This window comes from Myotis davidii, unplaced genomic scaffold, assembly GCF_000327345.1.
Source record: "Myotis davidii unplaced genomic scaffold, ASM32734v1 scaffold319, whole genome shotgun sequence".
NCBI classification, from domain to species: domain Eukaryota; kingdom Metazoa; phylum Chordata; class Mammalia; order Chiroptera; family Vespertilionidae; genus Myotis; species Myotis davidii.
In genome coordinates, this window is record NW_006290675.1 from 707,236 (window position 1) to 726,856 (window position 19,621).

At 51.8% G+C, this 19,621-nt stretch overlaps 2 protein-coding genes and 1 pseudogene across 7 annotated transcripts in view; 2 read left to right on the forward strand and 1 right to left on the reverse strand.

Annotated features, from left to right (window-relative positions):
* Positions 1 to 14,555, forward strand: part of CLTB (clathrin light chain B) — a 27,091-nt gene extending 12,536 nt beyond the window's left edge. For 2 of the 6 annotated variants that reach the window (XM_006763706.2, XM_015563881.1), the window contains exons 3-6: positions 2,146 to 2,263; positions 2,452 to 2,563; positions 5,276 to 5,329; positions 7,948 to 8,384. In XM_006763706.2, the coding sequence (XP_006763769.2) occupies positions 2,146 to 2,263; positions 2,452 to 2,563; positions 5,276 to 5,329; positions 7,948 to 8,119 (456 nt within the window). In that variant the 3' untranslated portion in view covers positions 8,120 to 8,384. Of the gene's footprint in view, positions 1 to 2,145; positions 2,264 to 2,451; positions 2,564 to 5,275; positions 5,330 to 7,947; positions 8,385 to 14,346 lie in introns of those variants that run through there. The other 4 variants (XM_015563879.1, XM_015563880.1, XM_015563883.1 and 1 more) reach the window with 4 other exon arrangements.
* Positions 10,841 to 11,746, reverse strand: HIGD2A (HIG1 hypoxia inducible domain family member 2A). The gene is made up of 2 exons (XM_006763705.2): positions 11,572 to 11,746; positions 10,841 to 11,232 (listed from the first exon to the last, which is right to left on the reverse strand). The coding sequence occupies exons 1-2, from the start codon at positions 11,723 to 11,725 to the stop codon at positions 11,066 to 11,068; spliced, it is 321 nt and encodes a 106-aa protein (XP_006763768.1). The 5' UTR covers positions 11,726 to 11,746; the 3' UTR covers positions 10,841 to 11,065.
* A 1,020-nt stretch (positions 14,556 to 15,575) lies between the features above and the next one.
* LOC102763689 lies at positions 15,576 to 16,227 on the forward strand (annotated as a pseudogene).
* The last annotated feature ends 3,394 nt before the right edge of the window (positions 16,228 to 19,621 follow it).

The window sequence follows — 19,621 nt, forward strand, 5'->3', positions numbered from 1 at the left end:
ACCGAAGGATATTTTCCCATTGATTTTAGAGAGTATGGAAGAGAGAGGGAAAGACAGAGAGAAATATCAATGATGAGAGAAACACATCGATTGATTGCCTCCTGCATGCACCCCGACCAGGGCCCATGCCAAAGAGAAGCCTACAACCATGGTACATGGCCTTGACCAGAATCAAACCAGGGACCCTTCAGTCCGCAAGCCAACGCTCTATCCACTGAGCCAAACCAGCTAGGGCTCATTTCATTCTTATGTCAACCCTGAGGGGTGGGCATTCTTATTTGTCAAGGGTCACACGAGGGGAAGGCTTGCTGGCAGAGGGCACAGCAAGTGCAAAGGAGACAGTGGGTATGAAGTTGTTTGAGATGTGAGATTGTTTAAGGTTATTTTATGATTTGAAATCATAAAAATCCTAGGAGAAAACAGGCAGTAAAATCTCAGACCTTTCTCATAGGAATATTTTTTTTTGATATATGTCCTCGGGCAAGGGAAACAAAAGAAAAAATAAACAACCTGGCTGGTGTGGCCCAGTTGGTTGAGCGTCATCCCACACACCAAGAGGTCCCAGGTTCTTCCCGGTCAGAGCACACGCTCAGGTTGCAGGCTTGATCCCTGGTGGGGGGCATGTAGGAGGCGGCTGATCAAGGATTCTCTCTCATCACTGATGTTTTTCTCCCTCTCTCCCTCTTCCTCTCTGAAATCAATAAAAATATGTATTTTTTAAAAGTTTAGCCGACGGCTTGCGGACTGAAAGGTCCCAGGTTCGTTCTAAAAAGTAAGTATGTATGAAAAGTTTAATTTCACAGAGAAGTTTTCTATATATAGTGCTATAATTTTAAATTTACACTGAGTAAGTCTAGTAAATGCATGCATTCACCAGTCACTGGGAGTAAACAAATGTACAAGGCTGGGGCGTGCCTTAGCATGTGGGAACATTGCTGGTGCGAGTTAAAACCGCTGCAGAAACTCATGCCAGGGACCACAGAACCAATTACTTCGCACAATGCGGTGTGATCACGTGTTAATCACTGAACATTGTTTATGAGTGGTAACTCTTGGACTTAAATATATATGTAAACTATAGTTACAGATATGTAATATTTATTTATGTCTGTGAAATTACTATTTTCTCCCAACATATGGCCTATTCACTAAAATTTGTTAAAAATAGTGCTTGAGCCTGGCCAGTATCGCTCAGTGGTTGAGCGTTGACTTATGAACTAGGAAGTCACATAGTTTGATTCCCGGCCAGGGCTCGATCCCCAGTAGTGGGTGTGCAGGAGGCAGCTGATCAATGATTCTTCTCTCTCATTGATGTTTCTATCATTCTCTCCCTCTCTGAAATCAATAAAAATATATTTTAAAAAACTGATAAAAATATCTTTTAAAAAAATAGTGTGTGAGCCCTGGCCAGTGTGGCTCAGTTGGTCCTGTGCATCAGTAGGTCACTGGTTCAATTCCCAGTCAGGGCATATGCCCCAGCTGTGGGTTTGGCCCCCAGTTGGGGTGTGTACAGGAGGCAACTGATCATGTTTTTCTCTCACATTGATGTCTCTCTCTCTTTCTCTCTCTAAAAATAAATTATATCACACACAAACAAATAACAGTGGGCACTCTCCTTGCAGGGAGCACACCTGTGCCATTCTCTCTCCCCTCTCCTTCCCCCACAGGCACGTATCTTCTAAACTCCGAGGGACCCCACGAGACTTGCAACCAGGGGAGCAATGGGCAGTGGCAGCTTCCCCCTACTCCCTCCAAACCTATCTCTAAGGCCCCCTTTTCTCTGACTTCCCAGAGAGCCAAAGCAGCCCAGCCTAGGCTCTCCTGTTGCTTCTTCTGTGCCCTTCCTTGTCATAAGTGTGCTTTTGCTGTGGTCAATAAATTCTTGCTTTTCTAAAAAGAAAAAAAAGGTGGGGTATAAATAAATGGTGACGGAGACTTGACTAGGGTGGTGAGGAAACAGTACAGATGCTGTGTTGTAGAATTGTGCACCTGAAACCTGTAGAATTTTGTTAACCAATGTCACCCCAATAAGTTCAATAAGTAAGAAAAAAGAAAAGAATGTGAGGGGATGTCCTGATCCTTGGGCAGTAGACACCGGGAGGCAGGAGGATGGCCTGGGTACATGGCTGTGTGTTTGTGTCCTAGGAGGCTAATGGCCCCGCTGACGGCTATGCTGCCATTGCCCAGGCCGACCGGCTGACACAGGAGCCCGAGAGCATCCGCAAATGGAGAGAGGAGCAGAGGAAACGGCTGCAAGAGCTGGGTGAGGGCAGGGCTGCGGCTGGGCTGCTCTGGGACACGGTGGGGGTGGGGGACTGTAAGGTATATGCACCCCCTCTAATGTGGGAACTGTGAGAATGGGCACTGGGGACGAGGGGAGAAGCAGCTGGGCGGTTGTGTCCCGCACGTCCCTACTGGAAAGCTGCCGCTCATTCTCCTGTGGGGTTGCAGATGCTGCCTCCAAGGTGACCGAACAGGAGTGGCGGGAGAAGGCCAAGAAGGACCTGGAGGAGTGGAACCAGCGCCAGAGTGAACAAGTGGAAAAGAACAAGATCAGCAACCGGTAACAGATGCTTTAGGGACAGGAGGGAGCTATGGGGACAGGAGAGGAGCTGTAGGGACAGGAGGGAGCTGTAGGGACATGGGGGAGCTATGGGCACAGGAGGGAGCTATGGGGACAGGAGAGGAGCTGTAGGGACAGGAGGGAGCTGTAGGGACATGGGGGAGCTATGGGCACAGGAGGGAGCTATGGGGACAGGAGAGGAGCTGTAGGGACAGGAGGGAGCTGTAGGGACATGGGGGAGCTATGGGCACAGGAGGGAGCTATGGGGACAGGAGAGGAGCTGTAGGGACAGGAGGGAGCTGTAGGGACATGGGGGAGCTATGGGCACAGGAGGGAGCTATGGGGACAGGAGAGGAGCTGTAGGGACAGGAGGGAGCTGTAGGGACATGGGGGAGCTATGGGCACAGGAGGGAGCTATGGGGACAGGAGAGGAGCTGTAGGGACAGGAGGGAGCTGTAGGGACATGGGGGAGCTATGGGCACAGGAGGGAGCTATGGGGACAGGAGAGGAGCTGTAGGGACAGGAGGGAGCTGTAGGGACATGGGGGAGCTATGGGCACAGGAGGGAGCTATGGGGACAGGAGAGGAGCTGTAGGGACAGGAGGGAGCTGTAGGGACATGGGGGAGCTATGGGCACAGGAGGGAGCTATGGGGACAGGAGAGGAGCTGTAGGGACAGGAGGGAGCTGTAGGGACATGGGGGAGCTATGGGCACAGGAGGGAGCTATGGGGACAGGAGAGGAGCTGTAGGGACAGGAGGGAGCTGTAGGGACATGGGGGAGCTATGGGCACAGGAGGGAGCTATGGGGACAGGAGAGGAGCTGTAGGGACAGGAGGGAGCTGTAGGGACATGGGGGAGCTATGGGCACAGGAGGGAGCTATGGGGACAGGAGAGGAGCTGTAGGGACAGGAGGGAGCTGTAGGGACATGGGGGAGCTATGGGCACAGGAGGGAGCTATGGGGACAGGAGAGGAGCTATAGGGACAGGAGGGAGCTGTAGGGACATGGGGGAGCTATGGGGACATGGGGGAGCTATGGGGACATGAGGGAGCTATAGGGACATGATGGGGATAGAGGGACAGGAGGGGGTTATGGGAACAGGAGGGAACTATAGGGACATGAGGGCACTATGGGGACAGGAGGGGCTATGGTATTGGAGGCCCATCTTGAGAATGGGTGATTTGGTGGCAAGAACATGGAGGAAGGAGAAGCTGAATGCCCAGGACTACTTCCTTGGTTGCCTGTGGAGTTCAGAGCCCTGAACATGGAAGGGCTGATACACTGTTACGCTCTTACCACCTCACCACAACAGTGAGAAGCAAGTTCTGCAGTCAGCAGTTGAGGCCCCAGGTCCCTGGGATGTGAGCCAGACTGTGCTGGGCCCCACAGCTAGGCCTGGGCCCCCTGTGCCACGGCTAGTGTCACGGAAAGCACAGTCCTGGCTGGGAGTGAAGAGCCAGCCTGGGTACGGGATCTCGTTGCCTGTAGCGCTTTGACCCAGAGTGGCTTCAGCACTAAAGGAAATGAGTGGCCCGTAGAACTGAAAAGCCAGGGGTAGGACGGCAGGCACAGCAGGCTCAAGGGCGGAAACAAAGTCAGTTGGAACCCACTTTTACTGTCTCTAAGCTCTTCTTTCCTCTACGGAGCCTTCCCTCTGGGACCCCTGCCCCCTGGGATGGGGGCGAAGGTGGCCACCAGCAGCTCCAGGCTTCTGCTCTATCTACTTGGCAACTTCAATGAAAATAATCTCTTGCTCCCAATAGCTCCAGCATAAGTCCTTGACCTGACCCTCATTGGTGGGGCATGGGTCAGGCCCAGTGACTGGCCCAGAGGCAGGGACTCCCTGATGGACCCAGCTTAGTAATATTCCATTCCTGGGGTTGGGCATGGGGTCAGTCCTACCCAAACCACAGGGACTGACCTGGGGGCAACTTGATCCTGCAAAGGACAATCAGGGTGCCTTTCCTGGAAGAAAGAGAATGAATGCTGAGCAGGCAAGGACAGCAGATGCCACAGAGAACACCTTTGTGGAAATGGTCTCAGAGCATTTCAGGGATGCTGCCCAGCAGTCCAGCCTTTGAGGCTCGTCCCTTAAAATCACTAGGCCTGCCAGGAAGGGCAAGGCCAATTCTGGGAAGCCACCACACTTGTGTTCAGGAAGCTGCTGCATGCCAGGCTCTGGGCTGGGTACCGGAAGACAGATGAGAAGGACCCAGCCTGTATCCTCTGAGTTCAGAGGAGAGAAACACATGTCCAGCTGAACTCAGCAGTAGGGCCTCTGCAGGAGGAAACAAGGGATGCTGTGGGGGAGGAGCCTTCGTATCTGGGGAACTGGGCTTTGGAGGATGAGTAGGAGTTCATCAGGAAAAAGAGGGCAAGGGTCGGGGAGGGAAATCTAGACCAGGGGACAGAATGATAAGAAAGAAAGGACCTTGTGTCTGGGGCAGCAGGGAGGCTGGGAGCCGTGGGCAGGCATGGGTGGTGAGCAGGAGGAGTAATATGATCAGAGCTGAGTTTTAGAAAAGGCACTCAGGGGGCGGGTGGAGGATTCCTGCTCTCCTCTCTGGGCTGTGGATAGTTGAGCCTCCCAGAGCTGTGCTTCCTAACACCTCTCGACCTGGAGGTACTAACACTGTCTCTCTTTCTCTTTAACTCTCTGCCTGTCTGTCTGTCTTGCCATCTCGTCTTCCCCCACCTAACCCCTTTCCCTTAAGGATCGCTGACAAAGCATTCTACCAGCAGCCAGATGCTGATATCATCGGCTACGTGTACGTGTGTCTCCTCTGCTCCTCTGTCTGGGGGAGCTGGAGAGGGCGAGGCCCCTATGTGTGGCTGGCACAGTTTCTTGAGTCTCCTGCCTGTGGGGTACAAGAGTGCGGCTGGGCGAGGGCAGGGAGAAGGCTATGACCAGAGCAGGGGTGACCCCCAGTCAGCGCAGCACCTCCGCCACTCCAGCAAATGCTTATGGAGGTCTTTTCTGCGTGGAGGTGACTCTGCTAAAACAGGCAGAGGAAAGAAAAGAATGACTGGCCATGCCCGGGTGGGAGGGGCGAGTGGCAAAGCTGCCCAACTCCTTCCCAAAGAGATGCCTCTGGGGGTGGGAGGTAGGGTGCAGAGGTCTTCTGTTGAACGAAGCAAACATTGAGTGCGTTTCTGGAGGCACAAAAAGAGAGCTAGGAGCACACCTATCCCCTTCTGCTACCCCCAAGTGCACTGCTCCTCCTTAGAGCTTCTACCCAAGTTGGCACTGTGACTAATCTAGACCAGAGATGGTAGAGGTTCCCTCTCACGTCACCTCAGTTGGTTGACAGCGACACCTAGAGTTGTGTTGGGGATTGTAAAGCTGAAGGGAAAAATACAGTGATGAGTGTGTGAGGTCAGCCGATATTGGCTGCTCGGCGTGCCGGCCACACCCTTGGCAGGCTTGCGGCTAACTCTTCTCTCACAGTGCCCAGGACACCCCAGGGTGACAGCCTTTCGCTCCTACCTTCATCCACTCTCCCGGCTGTCCAGTCCTCATGGGTACTTACCCAGTGCCAGTCTCTGGTCAGACCGGAGTGTGTGGTAATAAGAGCTGTGTGGAAGGACACACAACACTCTGGAAGCCACCTTCTGCTGTGGGAGCCGGGGCAGACTTCAGCGAAGCAGAACCTTCAATTGGACCATAAAGTGGGAGGAGGAATGAATGGATGGGGAGGGGAAGATGAGGGGAAGGACCTCTTAGGTGGAAGAAGTTGCTTGGGCAAAGGTGATGAGATAGGACATACCTAGTGGCCTGGTGGCTGTAGATGGTGGAGGTGGGGGCGTGTGGAGAAGGTCAGCTCGCGGCCATCTGCAGAAATGTCTGTTGTGCCAGGCCAAGAAGCTTGGACTTGATCCTGAAGGCAGCAGGGGGCCATAGGAGAGTTCCAGCAGAGAGTGGGGATGGCAGCGGGACATGGGTGCTGGGGGTAGTTAGTGCTCCTGTTTCACCCCAGAAAATGGCCCAAGGATCATACAAAGGAGTCCCGAAGAGGGAAAGTGCAGACCAGTGTTTCCCAGACTTCCATGTGCCTGTGAGACACCAGAGGGTCTTGTTAAAATGAGGATTCTAATTCAGTAGGACTGAGGCCATGATTCTTCATAACCCACAAGCTCCTTGCTGGTGCCCGTCAGCAAGACCACCCACCACACTGAGCTGCAAGTTTAGCGGGGGCCTCTTGACCCAAAGGACCGCTGCTAGGAAAGCTTCCCTCAGCCCCCTGGATATCCAGCTCTGCACAGCAGTCAACCTCTTCCCAAGCTCGCACACACCTGCCATCTCCTAGATCCTCAGCCACTCGGATCACTAGGTGGAGGCTCTGACCCTCACTTTACAGGTTCGGTAACGAGCACACAGCACCCGCAGTAGGGAGGGCCCGATCACCTTGGCACGGCTGCGTGGACCAACTGGAGAGCTCCCCACCATCTGCCAGTGCCTGGTCACGCATGGTTGGGCTCGATAGCCAAACAGGACAAAGACCCAGCCCTTTTACCTAAGAATCCTTTAATGTCTTTCTCTTAGTAATGCCCACATTTAGGTTTTGTCCACTGAACAGTACTGACTACAGTTTGCCTCTCCATTGTTCCTTCATCAGTGGCTTTCATACCGGTCAGCTAGAACTGAAGAAGCCACCCGTTGCCACCCTAACTGGACTCTAACCAAAAGCTAAGACTTAAATGAATGGAGCAGTCCTCATGCCCTGGCTCCATCGATATTCCGGGCTAAAAAGAGATCTGCCATCAAACATGCTGGGGAGACGGTGGATTCTATCGCCATCACTTTCCCACGGATGCACGTTAGCACATGCAAGGCTTTGAACCCCTTTCACTGAGTTTTCTATGAGTGGTTGACCACAACTCTTATGGAGAACACACAGGGTCCACAGAACATTGAGGCAATGCTGAACCAGGCACTCCAATTAGTTATGTAGTTAATCAATGTCCTGTCTCTGCCAAGTTATTGGAAACATTGACAATGGCTGAGGTACCACATTAGTTCCTCCACGGCCATTCGGTGCCGGGAACCCCAGTGGGGAACTCTTGATGGAGAGGCAATGACCGGAGAGCGCGAGGGTGGGGCAGGCGGGAGGAGGTCCAGGAGGAAACTTTAGCTAGGGTGGCAGGGGCAGACCTCTCTGAGGAGGCGAGGCCTGCACTCAGCCCCAAACTAGGTTTTCTCTGATGCCAAGGCTGTTCCTGGGGCTCAGGGTCAGAGGGCGCAGGGCCGGGGAGGAGACCTCTGGGTAAAGCAGCCCAGAGCAGGCTGGGCAAAGCAGCCCTGCTCATTGCGGGGAAAGCATCACTGGTTGGGGGGGAGGGGGAAAGGCAGGCAGCTCTGAGACCTCTGTCCTATCTCCTCCCGCAGGGCATCTGAGGAGGCTTTCGTGAAGGAATCCAAGGAGGAAACCGCAGGCACAGAGTGGGAGAAAGTGGCCCAGCTGTGTGACTTCAACCCCAAGAGCAGCAAACAGTGCAAAGACGTGTCCCGCCTGCGTTCTGTGCTCATGTCCCTGAAGCAGACACCGCTGTCCCGCTAGGTGCCGGCCACAGGCATGGCCACGGAGCACGGGCAGGGGCAGGAGAGGAGCTGCTTCGGGCAGGAGGGTGGAAGGCCTCCGGCAGCTGCTCCACACAGCCTCCTCCCTTCCTCCCCCTCTCCCAGGCTGGGAAGGGAACACTCGCCCCTCCCACCCTCCTTCCTTCTGAAGTCCCAGCCTCTCACACCGCGTCTAAGTCCACAAAATTGTGACTGTCCCTCTGATGTACTTTTTTCTTGACTTAAAGGGTGTGTTGTTAATTCTTTTTACACTCATTTTTTTACCATTCTCATTTTTCTGGAAGCCACAAATGGTGTCGGGGTTCCGTTTGGGCTTAGAACTTTCCCAGCACGGCCCTGAGAGATGAGGCTATTCTCTTGGAAACCCAGCAGCTTCCAGCTGGAAGTGGGTGTCCCTGCCTGGCTGCTGCCTCCACTCCCAGGAAGAAAGACCACCTCTCACAGAATGCTTTGCAGCCTTGATCCTTCCGGATCCTTGAACAAGCCTGTGAGATAAGGCTCTGTTCTCGTCAGCCACAGACCCAGAGGGAAAGGGGCATGAAGCAGGAGGGGGGCCAGGCCAGAGGTTCTCGTGGAGGCTAAGCCAGGCTGAGGCTGGTGAAGGTCGCCTCCGCCAAACCCCCTTCCTTGTGATTGGCTGGGGCCCTCTTCACGGGGCGGCCCACCGCGCATCCTCTGTGGATTTGGGATGAAAATCATGGACCACACCTTCTTCCTCTTCAGCAGAGGCTGCAAACTGGTTACATTCAAAATATTGGGACCGATTCAGGTATTTTTTAAGGAGGAGGCAACCAGTCCCTCCATGGAGCTATTAGCAACATGGGTAATAGCTCCTCCTCAAACTCGACTGTCTTAGAATGAATTGTCTTCCTCTAACTCACAATAGGAAGTAATATGGGCCGGTGTCATTTGGCTTGCTGGTTAAAGGAAGGAAACGGGCCCTGGGATGTGTAAAAGTGGCTGGGAATGAAGCTGGTTAATTGTACTGAAAGGGTTCGGTACCGGTTGCTGCTAGCAGAGGGGCTGATAGCCCCTTCCAGTGCACTCCCTTGGGAGAGGCCTGATTGCTGCTCTGTTACAGGCGACGGGGACGATGGCAGGAGCCTGGGACCCAACCCACTGCCACAGGAGCGCTTTGTAACATGCAGGGCTTGTTTCCCCTTGGCCCCTTATAGTCCCGGATTGCAATAAATGTGACTCTTTAATTCAAAAAAAAAAAAAGAAACAAAATATTGGGACCTGCATAGTGTTCTAAATGGTTTAATGGACAGCTATGTTTCCTAGAACCGTCATAACAGAGTCTGACTTGAAATAACAGATTGTCTCACTCTTCTGAGGCCAGAAATCTGAGTCCGTGTCAGCAGGGCAGGTCCCTCCCCAGCACCAGGGGAGGATGTGTTTCAGCCTCTCTTCCGGCTTCTGGCTGCGTCAGGTGTTCCTTGGCTGGTAGATGCACCCGTCTAATCCCGCGTTCATCTTCACATGGCCTGTCCTCCGTGTGCGTCTTTGTCCAAACTTCCTCTTTTTACAAGGACACAGTCATATGGATTGGGGCCCACCTTAGCCTCATTTTAATTTGGTTACCTCTGTAAACACCCTATTTCCAAATAAGGTCACATGTGAGGTGCTGGGGTTAGGACTTCAATGTATCTTTTTTTAAAAATTAGTTTATTTATTTTTTGGTTAATCCTCCCCTGAGGATATTGTTCCATTGATTTTTTAGAGAGTGGAAGGGTGAGAAACATACATGGAAGTGAGAGAAACACATCGATGGTGCCTCCCATACACAGCCAGGCAGGGTTGAGCCAGCAACCAAGGTACATGTCCTTGACTGGATGCGACCCTTCAGTCCACAAGTTGATGTTCTACCCGCTGAGCCACACGGGCAAGGGCTCAATGCACCTTTTTGGAGGGATACAATAATGCCTGCAGTTGCCATCCCCTTTAGGAGTGCCACCTTCCTCACCAATCCCTGTCTGCTCCTTGAACCTTGAGGCCCAGGGACACCACATGGACCGCTCTACACTTCCGGGGAGAGACGAGGGTGGGGGCGAGCGGATTAGCGGGCCCTGCTCACACGCCTCGGTTTAGAAATCAAGGCTGTGTTGGGCTCAAGAAGTGGACGTGTCTTCACTTTCCCTTATCCCTCCGGCAGCCTGCAGCCTGCAGCCTGCAGCTGGTGCTGATGGAGCACATGAGAGACACCTGGTCGGAATCCACACGTTAGTTAGAGCTGGCCCGGCCCAGGAGCACCCGCGTGAGGTGCACATGAGAGCAGAAGTCGGGGCGCCGTCTCTCCTGCTTGCTCAGGGCCCAGTGCTCCCTTCTTCCTTCCCTCGGCGCCAGGCACGCGCGCTCCCTTCCACCAGCGGGCGCTCTCCGGAGTCTCGATGCCGCAGAGCACGCAGGGGTCCGGGTGAACGGTCTCCGGTGCTCTCACTCCGATGCTCCCGGGGTGGGAGCGCGTGAGCCGCAGGAGAAGGGAGGCCAGGCCCAAACCCTGCCCCCGACAGCACGTGACAAGCCTCATCCGAGAGCAGGTTTTCTACGGAAAAGCTCGGAAATTGTAGAAAGATTCCCCCTCCTCCCCCACCCCAAATATTACCTCTCCGGAATCTCTACTTTTCTAAGGGCCCCTGCAGGCTTTCGGTTTTTTTCTCCTAAAATCTTGAGGGTGAGGCTGAGAATGAATTCACAAAACTACAAGTGAATTAGAGTTTATTATGTAGGAAGTGGAGAAAGTGCGGCAGAAATTGAAGTATGCAATACCCAAACCGAACCGAACCAGATTCCAGAAACAAGTATCCATTGGCTGCTTCCTCCCCCACGGGACCGGCGCTGGCCGGGGGTGAGGAGGGAAGGGGTTCCGTGGCAGGGCCCCTGGCTGCTCCGGGGCTGGGGCTCATCTCCGCGGGGCTTTCCGGGCTCAGGGTCTAGACTTCAGCGCGGACGCCGCCAGTCCCGCCAGGATGGCTGCAACCGTGAAGCCCTGGGCGGCGATCCGGGTGCGCATCATGAGCTGGGAGCGCTGGCTCTGACCCCGGTGGAAGCAGTAGAGGCCGTAGGTCAGGGCGGCCGCCGTGCCCAGGCAGCCTGAGGAGGGTATAAAGCAGGTGGGGTTGGCAGCCCGGCCCCAGAGGCCCCTCTCCGCTTTGGACCTCTGTGTCCCGAGTTGAAGTCTCAGTACCAGAGCGGGGCGGAGGGGCGCGGGGGAGAGGCTGGAGGGGTTGGTCCCGGCAGGGTCCCGGAGTTACAGAGCCCGCCCCCTCGACCCGCTCCTGCACCAATCAGGTTCACCACCGCCCGACCTCTTCACCACATCTCCGGCCCCTTCTCGTTCCGGTGTCCCCCTGGCGTCCCCGGTCCTTCACTATTTCATTTCCCCCGAGAGCTCTGTCTTCTCCATCTACAGTTCCTTCTGTACCCGCTTACCTATGGGTACCATTGGGTTCTCGCGAGTCTTGCGAAGGAACTTTTCCTTGAAGCTTTCCGGATTGCTATAGACACTGGGGCTAAAACCCTCAATAACTGGGGGCTGCGATGGTTCAAAGGGTGCCTCCGGAGTCATGGGGCCAGGAGTCGCCATGTCTGGGGTAACGGCAGCTGGAAAAAATGGGGACACTATACCCCGCCTCCCGATGAAGTCATGAAAGGGGGCGGAGGAAAGGACTTTACTGAGCGTTGTACGCAGGCGTATCCGCTCATTGCATTCTGGGAGCCGTAGTAACCAGCATGGTATCGCTCTCGGGGAGGACTACATTTCCCAGAAAGCCTGCGAAGCCCTGCGCGTGCCCGCTGGTAGGAGCCCGCTACTCGAGGTGCTGGAAGTGAAGGCGCGGAGTCTGAGTTGGGTGCGGTCGTCAGCGGGATGCTCAAAGGCGAAGGGGAAGACCCGGAGGCAGAAGTTCGGCTACAGTGTTAACCTGAGCGTCTTAACCGAAATGCTAGACGATGGCAGCGCCACGGATAGGGTAGTGAGGCAGCCGGGGTTCAGGAAACGGGGCCTGCCCTTGACTGAGACTTCCTGGAGCCCGGATTTATGGCAAGGCGGGGTATGTTACTACAGATGAAACCCCCATGGAATCAAAACGTCTTCGTACCTCCCCTCCCTCCCTCTCTTCTCCCCCTTCCTTTCTAACTCCCTCTCTGGGGAAGGAACTGCCTTACATTTATATTATTCTGGGGGCTCTGGGAAAAGCAAGAAAGTGCAGGTTTCAGAGTGGGTGGTTTGTTTGAATACATTGTATACATAATTAAAAAAAAGCTATTTTACTCCTCTGATGGTTTTGTATTTTCCCCTCCCAAGCAGGGGTGGGGGTGGGCACTGGGCATTTTCTTATTCTTGGTAGCTTGTCCTCAGCTAAACAAAAATCCTCTTATTCCTGTTTTATTTCTAGAAGTCACTGCTGTTGGAAAGAAGAGCTTAGTGTTTTTACATAGATCCTTTCACATAAAACCCACAGAGGTCTGTAGTTTTCTCTTCCTCTTACAGATAAGAACAGGCTTGAGAGGTATTAATGGGGGGTTTGTAGTCAAGTCTTTCCAACAAGTAAGCCTAAGCTTTCACATAATGTCCCTCCCCTTGGCTCCTGAAGGCAGCCCATCCATTCCACACCATCAGGACACTAGGCTGGAGCGAGGCCGTCCCAGAAAGCCCTCCCCTATTGGACTCTGCCTGCGTAGACTTCAGCACAGCCTCCAGGATGTGTCTGCAGCCCAGCTCCCGAGGGCCGTTGTTTTTGGCCTTGTAACTTTGATCCTTCATCCCATCCCAAATTCAGGCCTTTGACTAGGCTGTCCCCTTACCTTGTTTCTTTACCCAGTTCAGGTGCCAATTTTAGGAAGCTTTCCTTACCACTATTTCCTGCTCCCAGGCTGTGGAATGTCCTGTAGTCCCAGTGCCCCAGATTTCCTGTTAACAATCCGATTACAGCCATAACTGCCTTTTGATCTGCTTGACATCCCCTACAGACTGCATGAGTGCAGGGACTTTGCCCAGAAACCTGAGCCTGGCCCAAGCCAGGTGCTGGGGGAATACGTGTAGAATGACCGACTGCGTGGCCCTTTGGGCACACAGAGTTCTGAGATTTTTATTGGCACCTCTCTGCGGAGGATCTGAAGGCTATGTCTGACTGACTTCATTCCCTCACCAGTCCTTACAATTGGTTCCCCTGAATCAGCGCAAGCTGGTTTTGTCGGTTTGATTGCAACCAAAAGCAAAGACTCATTAGAGCAGCGGTTCTCAACCTGTGGGTCGTGACCCCTTTGGCGGTCGAACGACCCTTTCACAGGGGTCGCCTAAGACCATCCTGCATATCAGATATTTACATTACGATTCATAACAGTAGCAACATTACAGTTATGAAATAGCAACGAAAATAATTTTATGGTTGGGTCACGACATGAGGACCTGTATTTAAAGGGCCAGAAGGTTCAGAACCACTGCATTAGAGCAATCCCAAGCCTGTGGCTCCATAGAATGTAACAGTCATCATGGGCCAAAAGAGTCCTGCCATCAAACATGCTGGGGAGATGGTCGATTCTTTCATCATCACTTTTCCACTGATGCACATTAGCACATGGAAGTTTTTGAAAGTCTGGCTTTGAAGATCCCCTTTAACTGAGTTTTCTATGAGTGGTTGACCACAACCCTTTTCTGGAGAACACACAGGGTCCACAGAACATTGAGGCAATGCTGAACCAGGTGACTTCAGTGATGTTGTTAGTAATGGCTGAGTACCACATTAGTTCCTCCACGGGCCATTAGGTGCCAGGAGCTCCAGGTGGGGAACTCTTCATGGCAAGGCAATGACCAGAGAGTGTGAGGGTGGTGCAGGGGTGGAGGAGGTACAGGAGAAACATTTAGTTAGGGTGGCAAGGGAAGACCTCTCTGAGAGGGCGAGGCCTGCACTCAGTCCTGAATGACGAGAAACAATAAGCTATGAGCAGCAGGTCTGGGGGAAGAGCATTCCTGGAAGAGGTGACAAGTGCAGAGGCCCTAAGACAGGACAAAACCAGGCTTCCTCCTTTGCCAAGGTTATTTCTGGGGCCCCAAGTCAGAGGGCACAGGACTGGGTACCTCTGGGTAAAGTACCCCAGAGTAGGCTGGGCAAAGCAGGCTTGCTCAGTGGCAGCAGAGCATCACTAGTTCAGGGGAAAGGCAGGCAGCCCTGAGACCGGTTCTGCCTCCACCTGCAGAGCATCTAGGAGGAAACCCCAGGCACAGAGTGGGAGAAAGTGGCCCAGCTGTGTGACTTCAACCCCAAGAGCAGCAAACAGTGCAAAGACGTGTCCCGCCTGCGTTCTGTGCTCATGTCCCTGAAGCAGACACCGCTGTCCCGCTAGGTGCCGGCCACAGGCATGGCCACGGAGCACGGGCAGGGGCAGGAGAGGAGGAGCAGCTGCTTTGGGCAGGAGAGTGGGAAGCAGTTAGTTACCTACAAGTAAGTACCTGTAAGACTGTCAGCTGATTTCTCAGCAGCAACTTTGCAGGCCAAAATGGAGTGGCAAGTGTTCTGGAGTGACATTTGGGAGAATAAGACCACCGACTCCAATTAGGTCTTAAACAGCAAGCGAGGATTTATTGAGCTGGCCAGCGACTACAGTTACAGCACCCTGCCAAAGCAGAGGCTGAACTGCCGTGCCGACAACAGGAGTTACATTTTTAAAAAAATACATTTTATTGATTTTTTTACAGAGAGGAAGTGAAAAGGATAGAGAATTAGAAACATTGATGAGAGAGAAACATCGATCAGCTGCCTCCTGCACACCCCCTGCACACCTCATGCCCGCAACTGTTCCAAATGTTCTAGCAAGCACTGTAGAGGGGTTACATTTTATTTTATTTTATTTTATTTTATTTTATTTTATTTTTTTGCAAGGCAAACATCTTCTATGTAGAAGGGTGCGCACACATGGTCTGGAAGCCTGTGTACACTGAGCAGGCAGTCTGCTTGGCTTTATAATCCCTGACACATATGACCTGTTCCTCACTCTTGATTGGAGCTCAAGCACACAGTTGCCGGGGTCCAACCCCAGCAGGTCCAGGGGTTCCCAAAGGTGTAGACAGAGTCGGCGAAGAAGGAATGACACGGAGACAGCGTTCAGTTGATCAGCAGCCTAGCCAGGATCTCCAGCCAGGATCTCCAGCCAAGTTCTGGTCTGGATCTCCAGGGAAGTTCTGCTCAAGGGGTTACATTTTATTGCTAAATTTTGTGGAGGCCCAGAGAAAAATGTGTCTTTCAAATTCTGGGCCCCCCCAATATGGAGGAAACTCTATTTATACTTTTTCCAGTCCTTTGTCTCCCAAATTTGGAATGAGACTTCCAGGCCTTCTGAGAAAGAAGGCCTGTGTGCTGGGAAGGGGCCATGAGACTATATCTCAAGGCTGGGCCTGATGTCAGTACCTTCCTATCTATGTGTTTTAGGAACAGACAGCACAGCATGACCCATCTGGCCAAAGCGCCAGATATGCAGCCCACCACAGCAAGAAGTATTCAAAGTGGCTTTTTGCTGCTGTGGCAACAGCCATGAGTATGATCAGGCTTCAAAAGAGGCTTGCCTCCAGTGTCTTCTGCTGTGGCTAAAAGAAGGTCTGGTTGGACCCCAAGGAGACCAATGAAATTGCCAATGCCAACTCCTGTCAGTAGATTCAGAAGCTGATCAGAGGTAGGCTCATCCTCTGGAAGCCTGTGACTGTCCATTCCCGATGGATAGAAAAACACCTTGGCCTGCAGGAAGAGCAGGCATATGGGCGTAAGTAAGCAAAGGGGTACTGCCAATGTTCAAATGGCTGAGGAAGTAACCTGGTTGAGGAGGATGAGAATTCCTTGCCGGCTACTCAGAAGATACCGTGAACCTAAGAAGATTGACTGTCACATGTACCACAGCCTGTACCTGAAAGTGAAGGGTAACATTCAAAAACAAGCTGAAGGCAGACAAGGCTTGCAAGTGGCTTCTGGCTGACCAGGCTGAGGCCCAGAGGTCTAAAACCAAGGAAGCTTGCAAGCACCGTGAAGAGCAGCTCCAGGCCAAGAAGGAGAAATCATCAAGCCTGTCCAAGGAGCCCTAGCCAGTTTGACTCAGTGGATAGAGCGTTCAATTCAGGTCAAGGGCATGTACCTTGGTGGTCTATCTCTCCTTCTCCCTTCTACTCTCTCTCAAAATTAATGGAAGCCCTAACCGGTTTGGCTCAGTGGATAGAGCACTGGCCTGTGGACTGAAAGGTCCCAGGTTCGATTCTGGTCAAGGGCATGTATCTTGGTTTCGGGCACATCCCCAGTGGGGGGTGTGCAGGAGGCAGCTGATTGATGTTTCTCTCTCATCGGTGTTTCTAACTCTCTATCCCTCTCCCTTCCTCTCTGTAAAGATTAATAAAATATATTTTTAAAAATTAATGGAAAAATATCCCCGGGTGAGGATTAAAAAAAAAAAAATTCAGAGCAGTCAGGAGCCAGCATTAGTGTGACTCCCTTGTCTTAAAGGGGATGATCCCTGAGGGCATGACTGCTTTAAAAAATAATGTCCAAGGAGAAAGAGACTAAGAAATAAAGGCCACCTGTACATAGTGGCCTTGGCAATTACATGGCTCAATCATTTAATAAAAGTAGCCTTTATCTACCTAAAAAAATTCAAAAAAATTCAACGTGATGAAAAGCAAGGACCTACAACCAAGATTATTACCCAGCAATGAAGATCACTACCTTCATTTAGAATTGAAGGTCAGAAAAAGAGTTTCCCAGATAAGGTTAAAGGAATTCATCTCCACCAAACCAGTGTTACATGAAATGTTGAATTGAAGGCAAAAAAAAGATTAAAAAATATGAACAATAAAATGGCAATAAATACATATCTATCAACAATTGAATCTAAAAATCAAACAAGCAGAACAGAAACACAACATAGAGAACATTTTGACGGTTGCAAGATGGGAGGGGTGTTAGGGGAATGGGTGAAAAATGTGAAGGGATTTAGAAGTACAAATTGGTTACAGTATAGTCATGGGGGTATAAAATGAGAATATAGCTTTAGGCCCCAGGGCAGTGGTGGGCAACCCCTGGCACACGTGCCAAACATGGCACATCAGTAACTTTTGCTGGCACGCGAAACCCTCTCTTATAATCTTCCATTTACAATTGTGAATATTTGTTCTCAGTGATGAATTTTGTTAAGTCTCGTAATAGGAGTAGCCTGACGGATGAAAGTAGTAGCTTGTGCATATCTCTGAAGGTCACGAAATATAAACCTGATGTAAAATCTCTGTCATCAGTGATGCAGCAGCAAAAGTCCCACTGATAATGTCAAACGGAGTCAAAGTTTTCTGTCGGACTATCAGTGTACATGTATACATTAAAAAATAAATGTATTTTTCATCATCATACACTGTTTTTGTCGCTTGAATGAATTTTATTATTTCTTCAAGGTTCTTCACATATGTATACCTTAAGAGATATCAAGTAGGCGTAACATGTTCTCCAAAAATTAGGGTTGGCACGTGGAAGAATTTTGAGTCAGAGATTTTGCTGGTTTTGGCACACACACAAAAAGGTTGCCCACCACTGCCCTAGGGAATATAGTCTATAATCTAATTGTTATTAGATTTTCTGGGATGATCCCTTAATAGTTTTATAATGTCTAGTCTGCTGGGGTGTACACCTAAAAAGAATACAATATTGTATGTCAACTGTAATTGAAAAGTAAAAAATGATTAAAAATAATGACTATCCCAGGGATATAAAGTACAGCATAGGAAGTCAATAATATTGTAATAGGCATGTATGGTTTAGATGGGTACTAATTGGGGTATCACTTCATAAAGTATATAAATGTCTAATCACTATCTTATACACCTGAAACAAATTGTCAGCTGTAATTGAAAAATAGATTAAAAAAATAAGTGACCATTGAGCCATGCCAGAGATGTAGGGTGGGGCCTAGGTAGGAAAGGTTGGTCGAGGCAGGGTTCCTGGTGTTGACAAAGTCCTCTCCTTCTCAGGTCAGTTTTCCTGCTCCAATGAGGTTCTGCCCTCATTGCTGGTCCAGCCTTCGCCATTTCTCTGGTCCATTCTCTTCCTGGTTACCCCTGATGACACAGGTCCTCCCCTATTTAATTTCATTCTCCTCGCCCGCCAGCACCCCTCCCCCCATCACTGTTCTGCTGGTGGTTTGCAGTTCCTTTGGCACCCTTGCACCTACGGGCACTTTTGGGTTTTCCCGGGTCTCTCCTTAGATCTTTTCCTGCAGTGGTTCCCAACCTTCTGGCCCTTTAGTTTCTCATGTTGTGACCCAACCATAAATTTTTTCCCCCATAAAATTATTTTTGTTGCTACTTCATAATTGTAATGTTGCTACTGTTATGAATCACAATGTAAATATCTGATATGCAGGATGGTCTTAGGCGACCCCTGTGAAAGGGTCGTTCGGTCGCGACCCACAGGTTGAGAACCGCTGCCTTAGAGTTTTGTGCTGTTGTAGGGTACTCCCTTCCAGAGCCTACCCTGCAGCCCGTGCCATCGCCCCTGAGCATCAGGGTGTCTGCACACAAACCCCTCCGTCTCATCCTTGTTCTGGCCTAGGCCAAGGCGCCTGCTGGAAGGGACAGAAAGCTGTCCCCTTGCTGGAAGCTGGCCCATCCTTGCTGCTTGACACAGTTGCTGCAGGGAAGAAACATCTGCACAGCATATGTTTCAAGGGACCTGGTGTATATGGCATACTGTTCTTAATATGTTTGCTCATCTTCTTGGCCCTTTGTGTTTTAAACAGGACCACCTCCCCGAGAAAGGTTGTTTCCCCAGGTGAGGATTTTTAGCAGTAAAACCCCTCAACTAAGTGCCAGGCGGGTAGTTAGTCACTTTAACTACAATCACGATTAAGCTACATAATCTTTCTTAGAATGATCTCCTTCAGTTACTTCCTTGTAGCTTAATAGAACAATAGAGTAACCTTGGAATGACAGGAGAGTAGAGACAGGACCTGGCTAGGCTGCTGATCAACTGAATGCGCTGTCTCCGTGTCATTCTCCGCCGATTCTGTCCACACCTTTGGAAACCCCTGGACCTGCTGGGGCTGGACCCCAACATCCTCTGAGTTCCAGCCTCCAGGGGATTCAGCAGCAATACGGACGAGCGAGTCGCCACTTCAGGCAGAACACCAGACTTCCCTTTGCTCACTTACAGGGTATCGGTCAGTCTTCAGCCTCCCACGCCCCTTAAACCCTCCTTTCCCCGACCCGGTCCCGGGCTACGAAGGACCCTAGGAAGGCAGCGGGAGAGAAAACCCCGGTTCGGGGGCGGGGGGCTCTTCCCGGACCAGACCGCCGCCAACGAGGGAAGCCCATCGCTGCCCGCCCCCGCCAGCAGCGGCCGAGTGTCCCCCGCACCCTCCGGGCCTGGCTCCTGCGAGGAGACCGAGGGCCACCGGCGCCCAGTAAACCAGCACGGAGACAGCCGGCGGCTCCATCCCATCGGCGGCTCCGCCCACAGGG

What these genes read in the sequence shown, in the direction of transcription:
- HIGD2A (XM_006763705.2), bottom strand. Translation starts at nt 11,725, where the DNA reads ATGGCGACTCCTGGCCCCATGACTCCGGAGGCACCCTTTGAACCATCG. An exon ending in GAACCCAATGGTACCCATAG is followed by an intron (nt 11,233 to 11,571) that starts GTAAGCGGGTAC and finishes TACCCTCCTCAG; the next exon opens with GCTGCCTGGGCACGGCGGCC.